Raw genomic sequence first — 18,495 nt, 5'->3', positions numbered from 1 at the left:
AAAAAGAAAAAAAAAAAAAATTAGCTGGGTGGGATGGTGCATGCCTGTAGTCCGAGCTACTCGGGAGGCTGAGGTGGGAGGACTGCTTGAGCTGAGGTCAACGCTACAGTGAGCCATGATCACACCACTGCACTCCAGCTTGGGTGACAGAGCAAGACCCTATCTCCAAAACAAAAAAACGAAAAGACACAAGTTTATTGAATACCTACTGTTCTAGACATTATACACAGCGACTACCTGGTTAAATAGTATAAAATATTTTTGAGTACTTGCTTCACCAGAAATGTTTTGTAATTGACATCATTTTTACTTAAAAATGCTTGTGAAGTTGGTCCCTTCATCCTAATGTGAAAGGAGAACATTAGGACTCCCTTAATATGACTTAGATGATTAGCTCACCAAGGCCTCTCCCAAAAGAAAGAGGTGCTCTATCATCCCATCTTGCCTGTCTTTTCTAAATACGGGTCCTATCTCCTCCTCTCATCCACCTAAGCCCCCTGAAAAAGGTGTTAAACAGTCAGAATAATATACTCCAGTAAATCTTTTGAGTCTTACAGTTTTATACCCTGCATAAGAGGAATAAAAGGAGTACACACAGGGAAAAACTGAACTGGAATTGCCTTTTTCACTACATAAAAATTTGAAATTGAAAATGGAGTTTCAGAAGACAACCTCCCCCTTTATAAAATGCTTCAAACATGACTGAATCATGTAACAAGGATAATTTTAATTAAACATCATAAAAACTGGGTTTAGCATAATATGACTTTTTCCCCAGTAAGTAAACCGAAAACTCTCAGCTAGGAGTACAACCCCTTGGAAAATTAAGCTTTAATGAAAACCCAACTACCACTCATTAGCCCTTTTAAGAAAGTGCTTTTTTCTTTAATTTATATTATAAAGGACCAAGTTTTGAGTCACCTGAAGTAACCAGGGAATAGCAGCAAGAGAGCAGAATCAGAACCGTAGGTTACTATCAATAATTTTATAAGTAAACATAATCAGGATAAAGGTTATTTACAGGGGACAGAGAGTAAAAAGGAAAGATGTATTACAATCCAACTTAAGCAAACATGCTTAGATTTCAAATATGCTAGCCCATTTATAACTTAATGCATTAAATGCAATGTTAGTCTTCAACGGATGTTACCTAGTTTGAAATAATGAGAAAAACAACATGAAATATGAGAGGCAGAATATGATTAACTATTGAGGGAAGAAATCAACATATTAAGATTTGTATAAAGTACTATTTAATAGTGAAATCAATTTCCCATGTGTCAAATGGAAGCACACATAATGAAAATAAGACATTATTTGTGCATACCTTTAGTCTCTTCCAAAGAGACTAAATACTGCAGAGAAAAATACAACCAAAGGAGATAACAACAAAATATATATACTAATTTTTATCCATTTCAGTTTTAATACATTCCAAAATACATCAATGTTTATGCATTCCAATAATTATATTTCAGATCAATTGTGATGTACTGGGTTGAAACAGCTGCTAGAAACAATTCTAGCTTTGGAAAAGCTTATTCTTTATTTCAAAAAAGAAGAAACAGAAGAGGAGAAAAGTACCCCCTTTACTTTGTTCTTTAGTTGAATGTTCAGTTCAGAGAAACAAAAAAAATGGTTAAAAAAAAATTTGCTGGATGCAGTGGCTCACACCTGTAATCCCAGCACTTTGGGAGGCCGAGGCGGGTGGATCACCTGAGGTCAGGACTTTGAGACCAGCCTGACCAACATGGTAAAACCCTGTCTCTACTAAAAATACAAAATTAACTAGGCGTGGTGATGCATGCCTGTAGTCCCAGCTATTTGGGAGGCTGAGGCACAAGAATCACTTGAACCTGGGAGACGGAGATTGCAGTGTGCTGAGATTGCACCATTGCACTCCAGTATGGGCAACAAGTGTGAAACTCCACTCCATCTCAAAAAAAAAAAAAAAAAACCTTGAAAAGTTTGTTTTTCATCAATGACTAAAATTGCCACTTAGATTTTTATGGTAGATGACAAAATTTCTCAATGTGTACAATGTAACCTTTTCCCCCAGCAACAGCAGCAAGCATTCAAATTGAATTTTACTCGTAAGTTTTCTAGTGTTCCCTTGTAATTTCATCTGCAATTCCCTTCAAAGACAAAGGATATTACCTTATTGAAGACACGTTTCAAAATATTAATGTTTAACATTATTTGTATGACTTTTAACAGGTTTTTTTTTTTGCCAGAAATGGCAAAAACTGCAATTACTTTTGCACCAACTAAGCTAAATATTCAATGTAGTTTATTTCTTGCTGAATTTTTTTGTAGAAACAGGTATAGCAAATAGGAACAACACTGCCATTAACTGAAATTCAGATTGAAACAGGTTGTCTAAGCAAATTATTTATAACTGCATCTGTGCATTTTTGGGGGTTATTTTGCATTGCATAATTTAATGGAAGATTTTTTTTAATCCTCAAGTGGGGTGAAATACTTAGACATTATTAATAGTGTTAGTGATCTACTCTTATTAGAATATCAATAAGTAGTACAAAGTTTGAAAGAACAGCATAAAAATGAAGGACTCACTAAGAAATCTCCATTTCCTAGTTTAATTACGGAGAGTAAAGTATTGCACTTTATTATTCAACACAAAATGATGTAGCCAACAGTAACATACAGGTACACAATTTAATATTTATTATATGCATTTTATATACATTATTTTTCAACAGCTGTATGTTTGCTATGTGGTACAATCTTAAAAATTTGCTGATTCATAGTTTGTAAAACAAAAACCTTACAAAACTCATCAAAACTCGCAAACTGATCAGAAAAGTTTCTTGGAAGACTAGAAAAAATACTTTATTGTCTTAATCATGCATTACACAAACAAAATCTTTAGTTACACCATAAAATTAAGCACATCTAAAAAAATAAAACAGGGATAACTAGTCAAAACACAGCAGATTTCTGTATCCTGATTCAACTATTTTTGTATCCTATTTGTAATGCAAATAAAATTTTACTCCAAATATTTTAAAACAAGTTAGTTTTGTTTGGAATCATGGTAAACCAAGATACGTATCTTAGGGGGAACCATCTTGGTTTGTAATTTAAACTATAAAATATTCCATTTTTAGTCTATTTTAGACTATTCAAAGATTTCCAAAATAGATATACAGGTTCCTTTAGCACATTAATAAAAGGATATAAAGACCAACAAAAAGTGAAATAAATAATAGGCCATTAGCAAGATGGATAATCCTTGATAAATAAACTTGTAAATACAGTAAGATGTACAAAATATCACATAGTGATAGGATGCCAAGATTAGTTTTTTTTTCTTTAAGAGTTCATTTGGAGTACTAAACTCCACTGTTTCATTTTAATACACTTAATAGTCCTTGGTTTATGAAGACATTTATGTGATGATGAAAGTTATTTAGCATCTTTATGGAAGGACTTAGCTGAGCTGTATTAGGCAAAAGAAGGAAAAGAAAGTGGTTACAGGGCAGCGGGTCAGTGAGATCTCTGTGTTTTAGGGTTGTATAATGCAGAAAAACTTCAATACAATCTTGAGCACTGTTGTGACAGGCTAAATATATAAAAAGACTTATAAAAACTAGAATTTTATCCAAACATTTTGTGCAACTAATGCTAAAATATTTTAAGTTAAATTTTCTTTTTCTTTTTCTTTTTTTTAAAGCAAAATAAGTTTAAAAGGGAATCTGTGGCATTCAACCGATAAACAGAAAATCACTAAGAGATGAAAAAAAGCTACTCTTGGAGCTCACTTCCCCCAACAAGAGCACCACATTCCTAACCCTAAGGCAGCACACAGAGTCCAAAAGAAAAGAAAAAAAACCAAAAAACAAAAAAAACTTTTTTTGAAAGATCAGACTCCACATTGGCTTAAAGACACCTAAAAACAGACATACGCTCAGTTCATATCCAGTACAGGCCACAAATACTGGAGTCCTTTTTTCTTTGTCCCACAAAATACAGTAATTACAGTTAACTTAATGAGCTTGACATTAAGGTGTGATTTCCACCAATCTGTACCTGCCCCAAATAGCTTTCACCAGGCAGACCACCTGTAGTGTCATATCAGTAACCTTTTTGATGGCAGTGATGCAGACCCTCTTTCTGTCCAAGCAAATCTTGTTACGATGCAAGTTTTTGTTGATTCATACAAATACTTTGGCAAGGGCATCAGCTCCTGCACTAGCTATATATGCTTTTGACGGGTGGAAAGCAACATCATAAATTGATTCATCCAATTTCTTTCTGTGAGCTGTTATTTCTTGCACACATGTCTTGCTGTCTAAATTCCATAATCTGATGGAACAGTCATGGCCTATAAAAGAACAAATAAAATTTGTTACTGAGTAACAATCTTTTATAAAGTTTGTGGGCAGTACAGGACTTTAAGACTTACTTCCAGACATCAAATAGATTCCATTAGGATCTACTGCTAGACTTGTAACAGCATCCAAGTGAGCTACCATAGAATGGATCATTTTACCTAAACAAAACATAACAGAACAGATTAAGTTTTCACAAATACTAATGAGAGAACAGAAACTACAATATAGCATCGACATAAAACAATCATTATAGCAACTTTTTTATTGTGGTAAAATATACACAACATAAAATTTACCACTATAAACATTTGAGTACACAATCCAGTGTCTTTTAGAACATTCACAGGGTTATGCAACCATCACCATTCTCTAGAGTTCAGAACATTTTCATCACTGGTAAAGGAAACCCCATATGCAATTAAGCAATCACTCCTCTTTGTCCCTCCAACCCCTGACCACTAATCAACTCTTTCTATAGACTGGCCTATTCTGGATGCTTCGTATAAGTGAACTCATACAATATGTGGCTTTTTGTGTCTGGCTTCTTTCACTTAACATAACGTTTTAAGAGTACATCCACCACTACAGTAATGTTTTCAAGACAATTTTAATTCGAATGCAGAACTTTCTCTGATAATTACTCCTAAAAAAGACATCTGTGTAACATGTATCTGACAATATCTGATAGACACTGTAAAGCAATGACAATGGATTGCATCAAAGGCTTAAGATCATGTAAATTGGAATTAAATAAGCCAAGTGTGGTGAGGTGTGCCTGTAGTCCCAAGCTACTTAGGAGGCTGAGGCTGGGGAATCACCTCATCCTAGGAGTTCAAGGCTGCAGTGCACTATGATTGTGCCTGTGAGTTGCCACTGTACTCTAGTTAGCCTGGGCAACAAAGAGAAATGTCAAGAAAGGAAAGGAAAATGGGAAGGAAAGAGAAAAGAGAAGAAAGAAAAGAAGGGAAGGGGAGGGGAGGGAAGGAGAGTGGAGGGGAGAAGGAAGGAAAAGTGTCAGTGAAAGACCTTAAGACTATATTATATACTGGGCTAACAAAAACTAAATCACCAAAAAATATATTTCTACTTAAACATTCCATTATCAAGTTCAGTTCACTTATCCTTTGAAATAAAATCATTTTACATACTCTAAAAAAGAAAGGAGGTAAACAAATAACTCTAGATTTCCCCAGACATTAACAAAAACGCTGCTCTGGAAAATGTGACTTAATTAGTATCTTCAGTGAAGATTTGGCAAGCAAATGGAATTCAATAGAAAGTAGAATTTAAAAGACAAGTTGTGAATACAAAGTTGTATTGCACAAATACTTTGGGGCAAGGGCATCCTGCAATGGCAATACATGCTTTGGATGGATAGAAAGCATTATAAACTGATTCACTAGGCAGGCAATAAAATAGAAATACTGATACTTTTATAAGTTACTCCCCTTTCACTCAGCAATGAGTCTTTATTACTCAAATGCCTGGGATGTCCCTAATGAAAGATAGAGGCTTTTTCCAAAATTCTAGTTATAATCATTAACCATGCCTCTGGTCCCAATGATGATACTCTACACTAAGATATGAAAGAGGTCTAGTTTTATTATTTGTAATGGGGCTATAGCTGTTGACCTGAATACAAAACCACAACATAATAAAATGTGCAAAAATACACTCCAAAAAACCTATAAAAAGTAATAGGCAGGGGCTCATGCCTATAATCATCCCAGCACTTTGGGAGGCCGAAGCGGGCGGATCAACTGAGGGCAGGAGTTCAAGACCAGCCTGGCCAACATGGTGAAATCTTGCCTCTACTAAAAATACAAAAATTAGCAGGTGCGGTGGTGAGCACCTGTAATCCCAGCTACTAGTGAGGCTGAGACAAGAGAATCCCTTGAACCCAGAAGGCGGAGGCTGCAGTGAGCTGAGATTGTGCCACTGCACTCCAGCCTGAGTGACAGAGTGAGGCTCTGTCTCAAAAAAGAAAAAATGTCCTGTCACTTTCCAGAACTATTAAACACTTATCAGTTGAAGACAAAATTTTTTAAAAAGTCAAAAATTTAAGACCAAATTAAAGTCTCTCATTTCAAACCACAACTATCTCTCATTAATACTAAGAGTAATAAACAAAACAGTCTTAGAAATTCTACTCTGCTAGCCCAAAGAACAGAAAAGTCTTCAACAAACTATCGTCAATTGTTTAGTTCAACACAATTCATCTTCCAGTTCTAGAATCCACTCCTCTCAAAATTCCTATAAAAGACCACAGCGTATAAAATGGATGGCCTCCATGACAATACTTTCAAAATATTAGGGGTTAAATACCAAGTATCATTAGCTTTCCTTATGTTAAATCTGTGATGGTAAGTTTTAGTTTTAAAATTTATTTTATTTGTATTCTTGAGACAGGGTCTTGCTCTGTCACTCAGGCCAGAGTACAGTGGCACCATCATGGCTCACTGCAACCTTACTCCTGGGCTCAAGCAACCCTCCACGTAACTGGAACTACAGGCACATGCCACCATGCCTGGCTAATTTTTAAAATTTTTGTAAAGACAGAATCTTGTATTGTTGCCTAGGCTGGTCTCAAACTCTTGGTGTCAAGCGATTCTCCTGCCTCAGTCTCTCAAAGTGCTGGGATTACAGGCATGAGCCATCACACCTAGCCTTGATGGTGTTTTAATTCACAGATCTAGTTCAAGCTTCTCTCTTGAGAATGATCCTCTATCTCCTAAGTTTAACATCTCTAAACCAAAAGACTTTTTTCCAATACGAGAGCTATACATTTCTTTAAGGATGCTATAATTTTCTAAGTTTAACTCCAGCTCTCCAACATGTGCACTAAACTAACCCTCACCCTGATTATCTTAAGTCAATTGAGAGTTAACCCTTCTTGTCCACAGTCACAAAAATCACTTCAAAATGTAAGTAATCCCTTCAGATGGACCATGAATAGAGACTTCAATGCTGGACCAAGTTGTATGTTGGGCTTCCACTGGTGACCACATAAATCACAAAAGCTTCTGACCCCTTCCAGTAACTAGGACCTCTCCTTCACTAACATAAACCTGCAGCTTCTCACATCTCACCAATTTCATTTTGGCCTCATGCTTCTGCTAATAGTCTACCAATACTAATCCTAATTTTTTCCTCCTATGACTAAAGAAATAAAGGCTGGACACATGCTACTGCACATGCCCATTCTCCCCTCCCTGGCACCTTAAGCCCTTTCACTGGCTAATATTGTGGGCCTCTATTAAATGGAGAGAAAATAAAGATGTCAAATGTGAACTACAGAAACAAACTCTGTGACTTTAAATACTGTACAAGTCACTTAACTTCTTTAAGCCTTTCAACCTCATGTGTAAAATGGGCATAATAATAGTACTATATCTACCTTATAGAGTTATTATATTATTAGAAGAACAAATGAGTTAACATATGTAAATAAAATAGAACAATGTCTCACACAGAATAGACAATATACCACTAGTCTGTAGCTGCAAGAGGACAGGACATTTAATTCTGTTCACCAAGCTTCAAGAACTGTGCCAAGAATATGGCAGATAGTCTAGCCATTTTGCTAAATGAATGAGTCCACAACTGATATAAGATCTTCCTCCCACTCCTCCACATCCCTCACTCATACTATAGGTTCTTCCAGAATCACTCACTACCTAAGTCTTTCAGACACAGCATAGGAAACTTGAATTTGTACCTCTACCAAAATTTTGGTAGAAACCATGAGCCCTGAAAATCTCTCTGAAATAAATAGTAGACATTGAAAACTCTAAATCCTTTAAAGTCAAGAATCTATCATATAGTGCAAAATGTGACTTGATTAATTTTTCTAAACCAATTTTGCCAAGCCCCTGCTGTTCAAATATTTTTAGTAGTTCCCACATATACAGCATAGACAAAAATTCAATATTCTTAACCTGGTTCTAAAAGTCCTCCTCAATAGATTCTATTTTCCTTCCTCAAACTTTGTCTTTGGTTTTGTCTATAAGAAACTTCTGTTCCTTAGAAAGTTTCTACCACCACGCCTCTGCTCAAAATATCGCCATACCTGTAACTTCCTACTACCACTTCCTTCACTTAAAAACAACCCAAAAACACCTTTCCATTCCTAAGGCAAAGCTTCATTTTGCACACACCCTCCCGCACCCCCTCTTATTTCCTCTAGACAAGCCCAGAGAAATCAGGAACCACATCTTATACATGATAGTATCCAGTGCAGTATAGAACACAAAATGCTGAGAAAATTTTCATTAAAATGGTTTACTCATTTAAATATTTATTGAGCCTATTCACAGCATAAAGTTCTATCATGTTTCAGACATAAAAGCTCAATAAATTTACTACTCATTTTATAACATAATACTCTATTAAAAACAACTTAGCTAACCGGAAGTAGCAGTTATGGGGACAATCTAGTTTAAAATTAAATGAATTTTTAAAGAACTTCTTTGAAAACACCATATCCAGGCCGGGCACACTGGCTCACGCCTATAATCCCAGCACTTTGGGAGGCCAACGTGGGTGGATCACCTGAGGTCAGGAGTTCGAGACCAGCCTGGCCAACATGATAAAAGCCCGTCTCTACTAAAAATATAAAAAATTAGACGGGCGTGGAATGAGATGCCTAGAATCCCAGCTACCTCGGGAGGTTGAGGCAGGAGAATCGCTTGAACCCAGCAGGCGGAGGTTGCAGTGAGCCATCATTGTGCCACTGCACTCCAACCTGGGCAACAAGAATGAAACTCCGTCTCAAAAAAAAACCACCACATCTGAAGACAACTCATAGTTTCATATAACTCAAAAGGGCGTGTGTGTGTGTGTGTGTGTGTGTGTGTGTGTGTGTGTGTGTGTGTGAGAGAGAGAGAGAGAGAGAGAGAGACAGAGACAGAGAGAAATAGAAAGATGGGAGGGGAGGGGAGAGAGAGAGAGAGAAAGGTGATAGAGAGGAGGTCAACTGAGAAATACTTTTTTCTACTATGGTTGGGCACAGTGGCTTACGCCTGTAATCCCAGAACTTTGGGAGGCTGAGGCGGGCAGATCACTTGAGCTCAAGAGTTCAAGACGAGTCTGGCCGACTTGGTGAAACCCCATGTCTACTAAAAATACAAAAATTAGCCGGACATGGTGGCACACACCTGTAGTCCCAGCTATGCGGGAGGCTGAGGCACCAGAATCAATTGAACCCCAAGAGGTGGAGGTTGCAGTGAGCTGAGATGGTGCCACTGCCCTACAGCTCTGGGCAACAAAGCAAGACTGGCTCCAAAAAAAAAAAAAATGAAATGAAAAGAAAAGGATTTTTTTTTTCCTATTATTTGGAACCTACTGCTTCAATTATCTTCATACTACAGGCAAGGTACTAGTTAACAGAAAGAGTAAATAGGTAGAATTTGGAAACAATTTGAAAGACTATACACTGCTTATTTGATATTGAGTAAACTTTTACTGACCACTTTCTTGATTTCTGCTAATAAAACAGCTCTACAGATTCTCACCTTTTGCTTTTAATATAACTACTAAAATTCCTGAACTTTCCCATATAACTGTAAATCTTCAATAATTAATAAAAAGGAATCTTTTTAGAAACACAAAGGAAATTAACCTCTCTGCTCTTGCAGCAGAGAAAAACATTATTGGTTTCATAAAAATAGTTCAAAGGACTGATTTGATAAAGTGTTAAATTGAGAACACGGGCCAGAAGCAGTGGCTTATGCCTGTAATCCCAGCATTTCAGGAGGCTGAGATGGGAGAACTGCTTGAGCTCAGGAGTTCAAGACCAGCCTGGGCAACACAGTGAGATCCTGTCACTATTAAAAAAAAAAAAATACTTTTAATAATTTTTTTAAAGAGAACATCCACTTGAATCTTACGTCCTGTGCACAACCTGTAAATATTCATTTTGTCTGCAATTTGTTAAAAAGAATCTGTCCATGAAAGCGTTGTTTGAACAAAAGGGTTTCATCCTTAAGACTATGGACTAAAACATATTGCCATTTTCTATATAATCTTCAAAGAGAAACCTGTAATTCTGGGTCACTGTCTTACTTGATAATTTGTTACCCTGTAACAATGTTGCAATTACCATTTATGTTTCTTATTTAGAAGTCCTTCAGTACCCTGACTGTTCTAGTCTCTCCTCAAGTAGCCTTTCTAGCTGTCAGACCTTTCCTGAGAGAGAGCAAGCAATATATTATGTACTATTCTAGGTAATGACTAGATAATGGGCAACAAGAGCGAAACTGCCGCAAAAAAAAAAAAAAATACTGGAAATGCCAAACACCAGAAAGAGACCTCTTCCATCATACTTATTCATAACAGAATATGAGGAAAAAATTTCAAATGGAAGGATCTACATTTAACTAACATGACTTGAAGAAATCATAATAGCTAGGCAAGGTATTATGGCTAGTTAAGGATAAAACAACATAAATGTGCAACATTAAGAAAAGCAAAAATCTGAGTTAAAATGGTTTCATCTGGCAATTTCATATCTGAAACTCACTATACCTTATATAAAATAGCATTATCGATCATCTCAAATTTACAGTATAACTAATATGAAAAGAAGACTTTGCTTACCCGTTTTATTGTCAAAAAATTTGATGTGTCTATCTTCATGAGCAGTTATTGTAACAGGAAGTGTGGGATGACTTACTACTCTGTTGATATGATTATTAGATTGTAAACCTGAAAAATAAAGGAAGACAATACGTTAAAATTCAAACCTTTAATAAGAAGTTGGATAATGGCCTTTTTAATCATGTTAAAATATAAAAATCATTAAAAACTAAACCTTTTGCATAAAACAAAAAATCTGACAACGAAATAAGGACTCCAGAGAGATTTTTAAAAAAATAAACATTTATGTTATTATGTCCTATAATATAGACTGTACTAGGCTCAAATTTAGAAAAAATGAGAAGTGTTTTTAATGCAGCCCTTTATTATAGGTAGTTTAGAATTTTTAAAAGATCCACAATTATTACTTCTAATAAACAGTCCATATAAGAATTATAAGCATTTAAAGAAGGAAACATTCATAATTGCTAGTTAGATGTTTGTAAGGAACAACCCCCATCCTACCTACAAAAAAAACAAAAAAACAGAAAACTGGAATTAATGCTCTTTAAAGATGAGACTTTTTTCTTTTCCAGTAAGCTCTTACTAACTTTTTATTAAAGATGAGGGAGAACAGAGAAATATCAAAACGAATAAATGGGCGAAAAATCCTCAATATTAATAGACTTTAGATCATTCATTCTGCATGCGTACCATGACTCATATATTACACCTAAACACAGAAAAAAATATGTATATATAGCTATCTATGTAGGGTAATTTTAAAAAAAGGTTTGAGGAGATACTGGGAAAGAGAAGATAATTTTGGTTTAAGACCTGACCATGGCACCATGTAAATATTTTACGTAATTACAAAGCAATTTTTTTTTTAAGAGACAAGGTCTCACTCTGTCGCCTAGGCTGGAGTGCAATGGTGCAATCATAGCTCACTGTAACCTTGAACTCCCGAGCTCAAGTGCTTCTGCTTCAGTCTCCAAAGCTAGGACGTCAGGCACACATCACCATGCCCACCTAATTTTTTAAGCTTTTGGTAGAGATGGGGCCTTACTATGTTACCCATGCTGGTCTCTACTCCTAGCCTCAAGCTATCTTCCTGCCTTGGCCTCCCAAAGTGGTGGGATTACAGGCATGAGCCAATGCGCGCCCAACCAACAGTTGTTTTTCTAAAAGAAATTAATGAAAATCAAAAGTAAAATTAAACAAATGAACTTAAGTATATCCAACTGGTGGTATAACTACAAAGGAAGGAACTATTCCAAGTGACTTTAAAGCACAGAAATCAGATTGTATATTACTAGTGGAATATACGCTAATTACAAAGTTTTATTATCAATATTCAATCTTTTCATGGCAATGGTATTATTACTGAGACAATTCTGTGTATACTGTGGGTGGGGTAAATAAAATAAGAAACAATTTTGTTGAGAACCAAAATAAATCTGAATTTGAAGAGGAAGTATTTTACTGTTTAAAAAATGCTTATTTCTTAGCTCTGTACATTGAGAAAGTCTAACACAATGAACAACCCAGGAGCCATGAAGACCACGAGGATCAACTCAGCAGCCTAGCACCCCAACTGTAGTCTCTAAATGCCATTTCCCACTAAAAGAAACCACAACTCCTGAAATAAATAGCTGATTTCAGATCTAGGGCACAAAATGAACAAGATGAACCTAGCACATCTTGTCGTATGTCATATCAGGAAGCTATCAACAACTACCAAGGTCATGGCAAAAGGACTCAGGAGCCAACCTCAGCCCCGCTGAGTAAGCCCCACTGGCCAAAATGAAAGGATCTGAACAGCAATAAATAAAGATAATACCTGTAATGGATTGAAACACATCAAATACATTATATCCATGAGAGAGTACGATGATACCAAAAACACCACCCAAGACAAACTGGTCACCTTTAGAGGGTGCTAGCAAACCAACTCATTATTTTGAAAACTGGTAAATAAAGGGGAAAACCAAAACCCAATAATTTATCTTGCCTTTCCTTAATACACACTAACTCCAAGGTAACCAGATTATTGATAAGGAGATGTTCTCTTTTATAGGAATAATCTAGCTAATAAATGGAGAGGGAATGATAAAATTAGAAAATCATTTTTCAATAGAAAATTAATGAACCCAAGCAATAATCCGACTTAAAACATCACAAAAATATAAACAACCAGAAAATACTTACCTCTGATAAAAGCTTACAAATTACTTGTGAAGTAAAGTCGCCAAAAACATGTAAACATTTTTAAAAGAAAAAAACAGTGAACCTGAATTTGAGTAAGTCTTTAGATCTATAATCAGTTCACAGGAGAATTGTGAATAGAAATAGAGAAGCACGTTAAATAATACAGGTATGCAACTAGCAAAATTCAGACTGTAGGAGACTTCACAAGACAAAGTAGCCAATTTCTTCAATTAAAAAAACAGGAACATAAAAGAGATGAAGGGGAATCTATGGATGAAGAGAGACCTGAGAGACCTATCAACCAATTGCAATACATAAATCTTATGCGATCCTTATCTATATAAACTGTAAAACACATACCACATACCACATGTGCAATACTGGGCATTTATAGACAGGTATTAAAACTGAATGATGAGTACATTAGCTTCATTATCTTATTTTCCCTACTTTCACCTTTATATTGCTCTAGTCATTCCTCTTTTCCCATACGTCCGCCCAAACTTTTAAGCAAAATTTGAAGAAATAGCAGAAATAATATGAATAAGTATAACTGTAACATTATGACACTATTTTGCCATCCTAAATTCAAATAGTAAAAACATTAAAATTAGCTAAAAGATCATCCTCTGTGTAATAACCCTTTTTAAGGTTTCAAAGAAACTCCATGAAAACTTACCAGAATCTACCTGTGATGAAAGTATCACCAATGACTGTGATGTTTCTAAATCATAAATTACGGCACTACCAGTGTTGAAAGAGGTTACCATATGAGCTGGATCACAGCCTATAAAGTCAACTGATGTAGGTATTCCATGCTCTGAAATGAGCCCAAAGACAGACAATGTAAACAAAGTAAAATTCTATGAAATCTCTACTTTTCTAATCAGAAAAAGGAATTCAAATAATCTTGAAATACTGTTAATAATGAAAAGGAATACAACTGCGTCAGGATGGTAAGATAAGAAATATCTTTTCCTCAATTATTTAAAAAATTTATAGCATTCTATTTAATATTATAAGAAAAATATAACTACAGAGCTCATAAAGAGTAAATACATGTAAAAGTTATTTCTTCTATTACACATTTTCTTCTAAGGGATTAAATAAAATCCTAGTCTTTTGGCCAACTTGCCAATAATACTTCTTACTGTAAAATGACAAATTAGCATTCTCATATAACTGTTTTGGCAGACTGGTTCACCTGTCAGAGATCTGTAGGCCTTATAAAGGAGATAATACAAGTCAAATTTTTGGACTCATGAAAATGGCCTGGACTCTGGAATCAGCTGATACAGTACTTCACCCTAAAATGGCCTGAGCAGCAATTTCTCTCTTTAACATACTAAATTAAACTAGCTAGATCAATGCACAGTTAGACGAAATATGGAGCCAAGCTATTAACTATCTAGATGAAGCCAGAAACAAATATCTAAATGAATTCTTACCTCTAAAGCTTGGATAAATGAAAATTAGTACCACTAAGGTGTCCTAAGAGACACAAAATTATACATTTACTACTCACCTAAAATGTTTTAAAATAATATGTATTTTTACATACAAATAAAAGGTCTAATTAAAAAAATTAAAAGCGGGGCACGGTGGCTCACGCCTGTAATCCCAGCACTCTGGGAGGCTGAGGCGGGCAGATCACAAGGTCAGGAGATAGAGACCATCCTGGCTAACATGGTGAAACCCCGTCTCTACCAAAAATACAAAAAAAATTAGCCAGGCATGGGGGCAGGCGACTGTGGTCCCAGCTACTCGGGAGGCTGAGGCAGGAGAATGGCGTGAACCTGGGAGGCGGAGCTTGCAGTGAGCTGAGATCGCGCCACTGCACTCTAGCCTGGGCGACAGGGCGAGACTCCATCTCAAAAAAAAAAAAAAAAAAAAGAAAAAAAAATTAAAAATGACTTGGAAAATAAGATCAGTAAATGTCTTCAAAAGGTAAACTGGTTAAAGCCTTTTTAAATAGAAAATATTTAAAATCATGAAAATAACCTAATTTGTACTTTTCCAGTTAGGGGTTCAGTGATTATGGCTGGACTACTCAACTAGTGTGCTCAGGGTCATGGAACACATGGTTTATAGGTATGCTTGAGACTGTGATCCCTTCAGTCTTCGTGGGTAGTCATCTGGAACAGATGGTGTGCCTCCTGTTGTCCCTATGAGTATCCTCATTTGTCTATTCCACTATTACATACAAGTAGTTTTACATTTTTAAAAAATTGAACACAAAAAACGTAAAAAAGAACTGCATTACGGGATTTGGTTGCAAAGCACTTCAAAAAAAAGTGAGTAAAAAGATTATCCTAACTTTTACAAAATTATTTCAATATATCTCTTTGGAGCAGTAAAGAAATAAATCAATTACTTTGTCCTTTATATATTCCAATTTTTTTAAAAAACGAACTTTTCTCACAGATGCAAAATTTACTTACTTTTATCTCCATTGTAAGTGCAAATACATGGCAATTTTTCTTGTGGATTCCATAACCTAACAGTGCCATCTGCTGAACAAGACAGTAATTGATTTTTTATGCCACTATAAGCAAGACCCCAAACTGCATCTGTATGACCAACTAAAGTGCCAGCTAGAACATTTGGCTCTGGAGAAAAAACAAACAAAAAATCAGGTAAAAGAAGTTTAAAACAAACTTTGATACATAAAGAAAACTTACTATATAACTGAGTATAAAGAACACAACATAAATTTAGGCCACAAGAAGATAAACCAAAGTGTACATAGTGGCTATATCTAAGAGTAGAATTATGGCCAATTTTTATCCCCTCCTCCCATCAACATTTTTCTGTATTTTCACAATTTTCTATAAAGGAACATGTGCTTTTTTAAAAAAACAGCTTTTTTGAGATACAGATATAATTTACATGCCATACAACTCACTCATTTAAAGTGTATAATTTAATGATTTTTGGTATGTTCACAGAGTTATAGAACCATCATGACAATCAATTTTAGGACACTTTCATCATTCATTAGTCACTTCCCCCAATTCCTCCTCCCCACCTTTCCACAAGTCTAGGCAACAACTAATGCTCTGTCTCTACAGATGTGTCCTATTATGAACAATTTCTATAAATGGAATCATACAATATGTGGTCTTTTGTGACTGGGTTCTTTCACTGAGTATGTTTTCTTCTTTTCTTTTTGAAATAGGGTCTTGCTCTGTCACCCAGGCTGGAGTACAGCAGCACGGTCACAGTTCACTGCAACCTTGACCTCCTGGTCATTGAACATGTTTTCAAGGTTTATCCATGTTGCAGCAGGTATCAGTACTTCATTTATTTTTAGTGCCAAATAATACTCTGCTGTATGGATATACCATATTTTATTTATCTGTTCCTTAACTGACAGACATTTGACAGCTGATAACAATGAACATAATCTGTCTGATAATCCTGTTTTTCTAGTAAACTCCTCCCACTTTGCATGAATGCTTCTTATCATCTCCACAATTCTCACAGCTCCCAACCTCTCTTCCACATGACTATGCCTCATACTTCACTGAGAAAATACAGCATTCAAATAATGCTGTATGTTTCTTATCCCCCATCTTCTTGCTGCCTAACATATAAATGATTAGTGTCTAAAGGTATCTTCTCCTAGCTTCCAGATACAAGCAAGGAATCTGTCCTCCATCCTATCAAGGGCTAGTACCAGATGTCACTAACTTGCTGTAATGTTTACTGCTTCTCTACTACACAAATTCTCCTCCTTGGGATCATTACCACAGTGAAAAAAAACTTGTTCCAGAATCTTGTCAACAAAAAATCTTCATTAATCCTACCCTACCACCCCTTCTACCCAGCAGTAGAAATATGCTTTTCACTTCCTGTTTACTCTTCAAATCACTCCAGTTTGGTTTCTGATACCATTACCACACCAAAACAATCTTTGCTAATGATGATCCCTATACTATCAAATTTAATACTTTGATGATACAAAACATTTTGTTGTTGTTCCCATTATATTGCTTTTCATCCATATAGTCTGACATGAAAGATTATCCAGAGGTCCCTTCATCCTTCAGTCTTAGCTCCAGCATCCAAACTCTATCTGGCCAAGATGTGGGTGACCTGCTGGTCACTTATAAAAGGGAAACTTTATATCATATTATTAGAACTCTCAGTAACATTTGAAAGTACAGACTGCTTCTTTCTTCTCAAAATGGGTTTCTTCTTTAGTGTGCTTCCATGATTTCACACACTCTCCTGCACTTCCTTCTGTCTTTTGGGTCATACCTCCTCAGTTTCCTTTGTTGGCTCTCTTGCTCTAGCCACCCTCCCAGTGTCAGAGTTACGAGGACTTCAGTCCCAGGTTGTCTTCTCTTCTTATATTAAACAATACCCTCTCCCTGCATTGCCCATTCTTATAGCTTAATGTATCATCTGTATAGAGAAGACTGTCCATGTTTTTAACTTCAATCGAGATCTCTTTGGGCTCCTTAGTTGTGTATTACCTACTTGATACTGTCATCCTTTAACATGCCTAAAATCTGAACTCACCATCTTAAATCTCCTTACACCAGTTCTGCCTCTGTTTCAATAAATGCTCCCATCACCTGCTCAGTTACTCACATCAAACACTCAGGACTGGTAATGAAAATGTTCTGAAATTAGTGATGATGGCTGTACAACTTTGTGAACATAGTAAAAACTACTGAACTGTAGACTTTATTTTTAATTTTTTTTTAGAGATGGGGTCTTGTGGCTGTGCATAGTGGCTCATGCCCATCATCCCAACACTTTGGGAGGCTGAGGCAGGCGGATCACTTGAGCTCAGGAGTTTTAAGACCACCCCGGGCAACACGGCCACCATTTCTACAAAAAATACAAAAATTAGTGGAGTATGGTAGCTCACACCTGTGGTCCCAGCTCCTCAGGAGGATGGCTTGGGCCTGGGAGGCGGAGGTTGCAGTAAGCCAAGATCAAGCCACTGCCCTCCAGCCTAGGAGACAAGAGTGAGACCCTGTTTCCAAAAAAAAAAAAAAAGAGCGAGAGATAGGGTTTCACTCTCTTGCCCAGGCTGGAGTACACTGGAACCATCACAGCTCACTCCAGCCCTGACTTCCCACACTCAAGTGACCCTTCCCACACTCAAGTGACCCTCCCAAGTGTCTGGGACTATAGGCACGTGTCACCACATCTGGCTAATCTTTAAATTTTTGGTAGACATGAGGTCTCACTGTGTTGCCCAGGCTGGTCTTGAACTTCTGACCTCAAGTGATCCTCCCACCTTGGTCTCCCAAAGTGGTAGGATTACAGGAGTGGGCCATTGTGTCCAGTCTGAACTGTATACTTTAAAAGGGTGAATTTTGTGATATGTTAA

The 18,495-nt window shown here is 36.3% G+C and overlaps 1 protein-coding gene across 8 annotated transcripts in view; it reads right to left on the bottom strand.

Annotated features, from left to right (window-relative positions):
• The window catches only part of STRN3 (striatin 3), a 115,855-nt gene that overhangs the window by 1,143 nt on the left and 96,217 nt on the right, over positions 1-18,495 (bottom strand). For 7 of the 8 annotated variants that reach the window (XM_050797830.1, XM_050797833.1, XM_050797832.1 and 4 more), the window contains 5 exons: positions 15,587-15,754; positions 13,825-13,965; positions 10,956-11,063; positions 4,430-4,516; positions 2,582-4,348 (listed from right to left, as the gene is read on the bottom strand). In XM_050797830.1, coding sequence (XP_050653787.1) covers positions 4,179-4,348; positions 4,430-4,516; positions 10,956-11,063; positions 13,825-13,965; positions 15,587-15,754 — 674 coding nt within the window. In that variant the 3' untranslated portion in view covers positions 2,582-4,178. Of the gene's footprint in view, positions 1-2,581; positions 4,349-4,429; positions 4,517-10,955; positions 11,064-13,824; positions 13,966-15,586; positions 15,755-18,495 lie in introns of those variants that run through there. The other variant, XR_007727425.1, reaches the window with a different exon arrangement.

Source organism: Macaca thibetana, chromosome 7, assembly GCF_024542745.1.
Source record: "Macaca thibetana thibetana isolate TM-01 chromosome 7, ASM2454274v1, whole genome shotgun sequence".
NCBI classification, from domain to species: domain Eukaryota; kingdom Metazoa; phylum Chordata; class Mammalia; order Primates; family Cercopithecidae; genus Macaca; species Macaca thibetana.
Note: the sequence above shows the minus strand (reverse complement) of the source record. Positions and strands in the feature narration are given on the sequence as shown.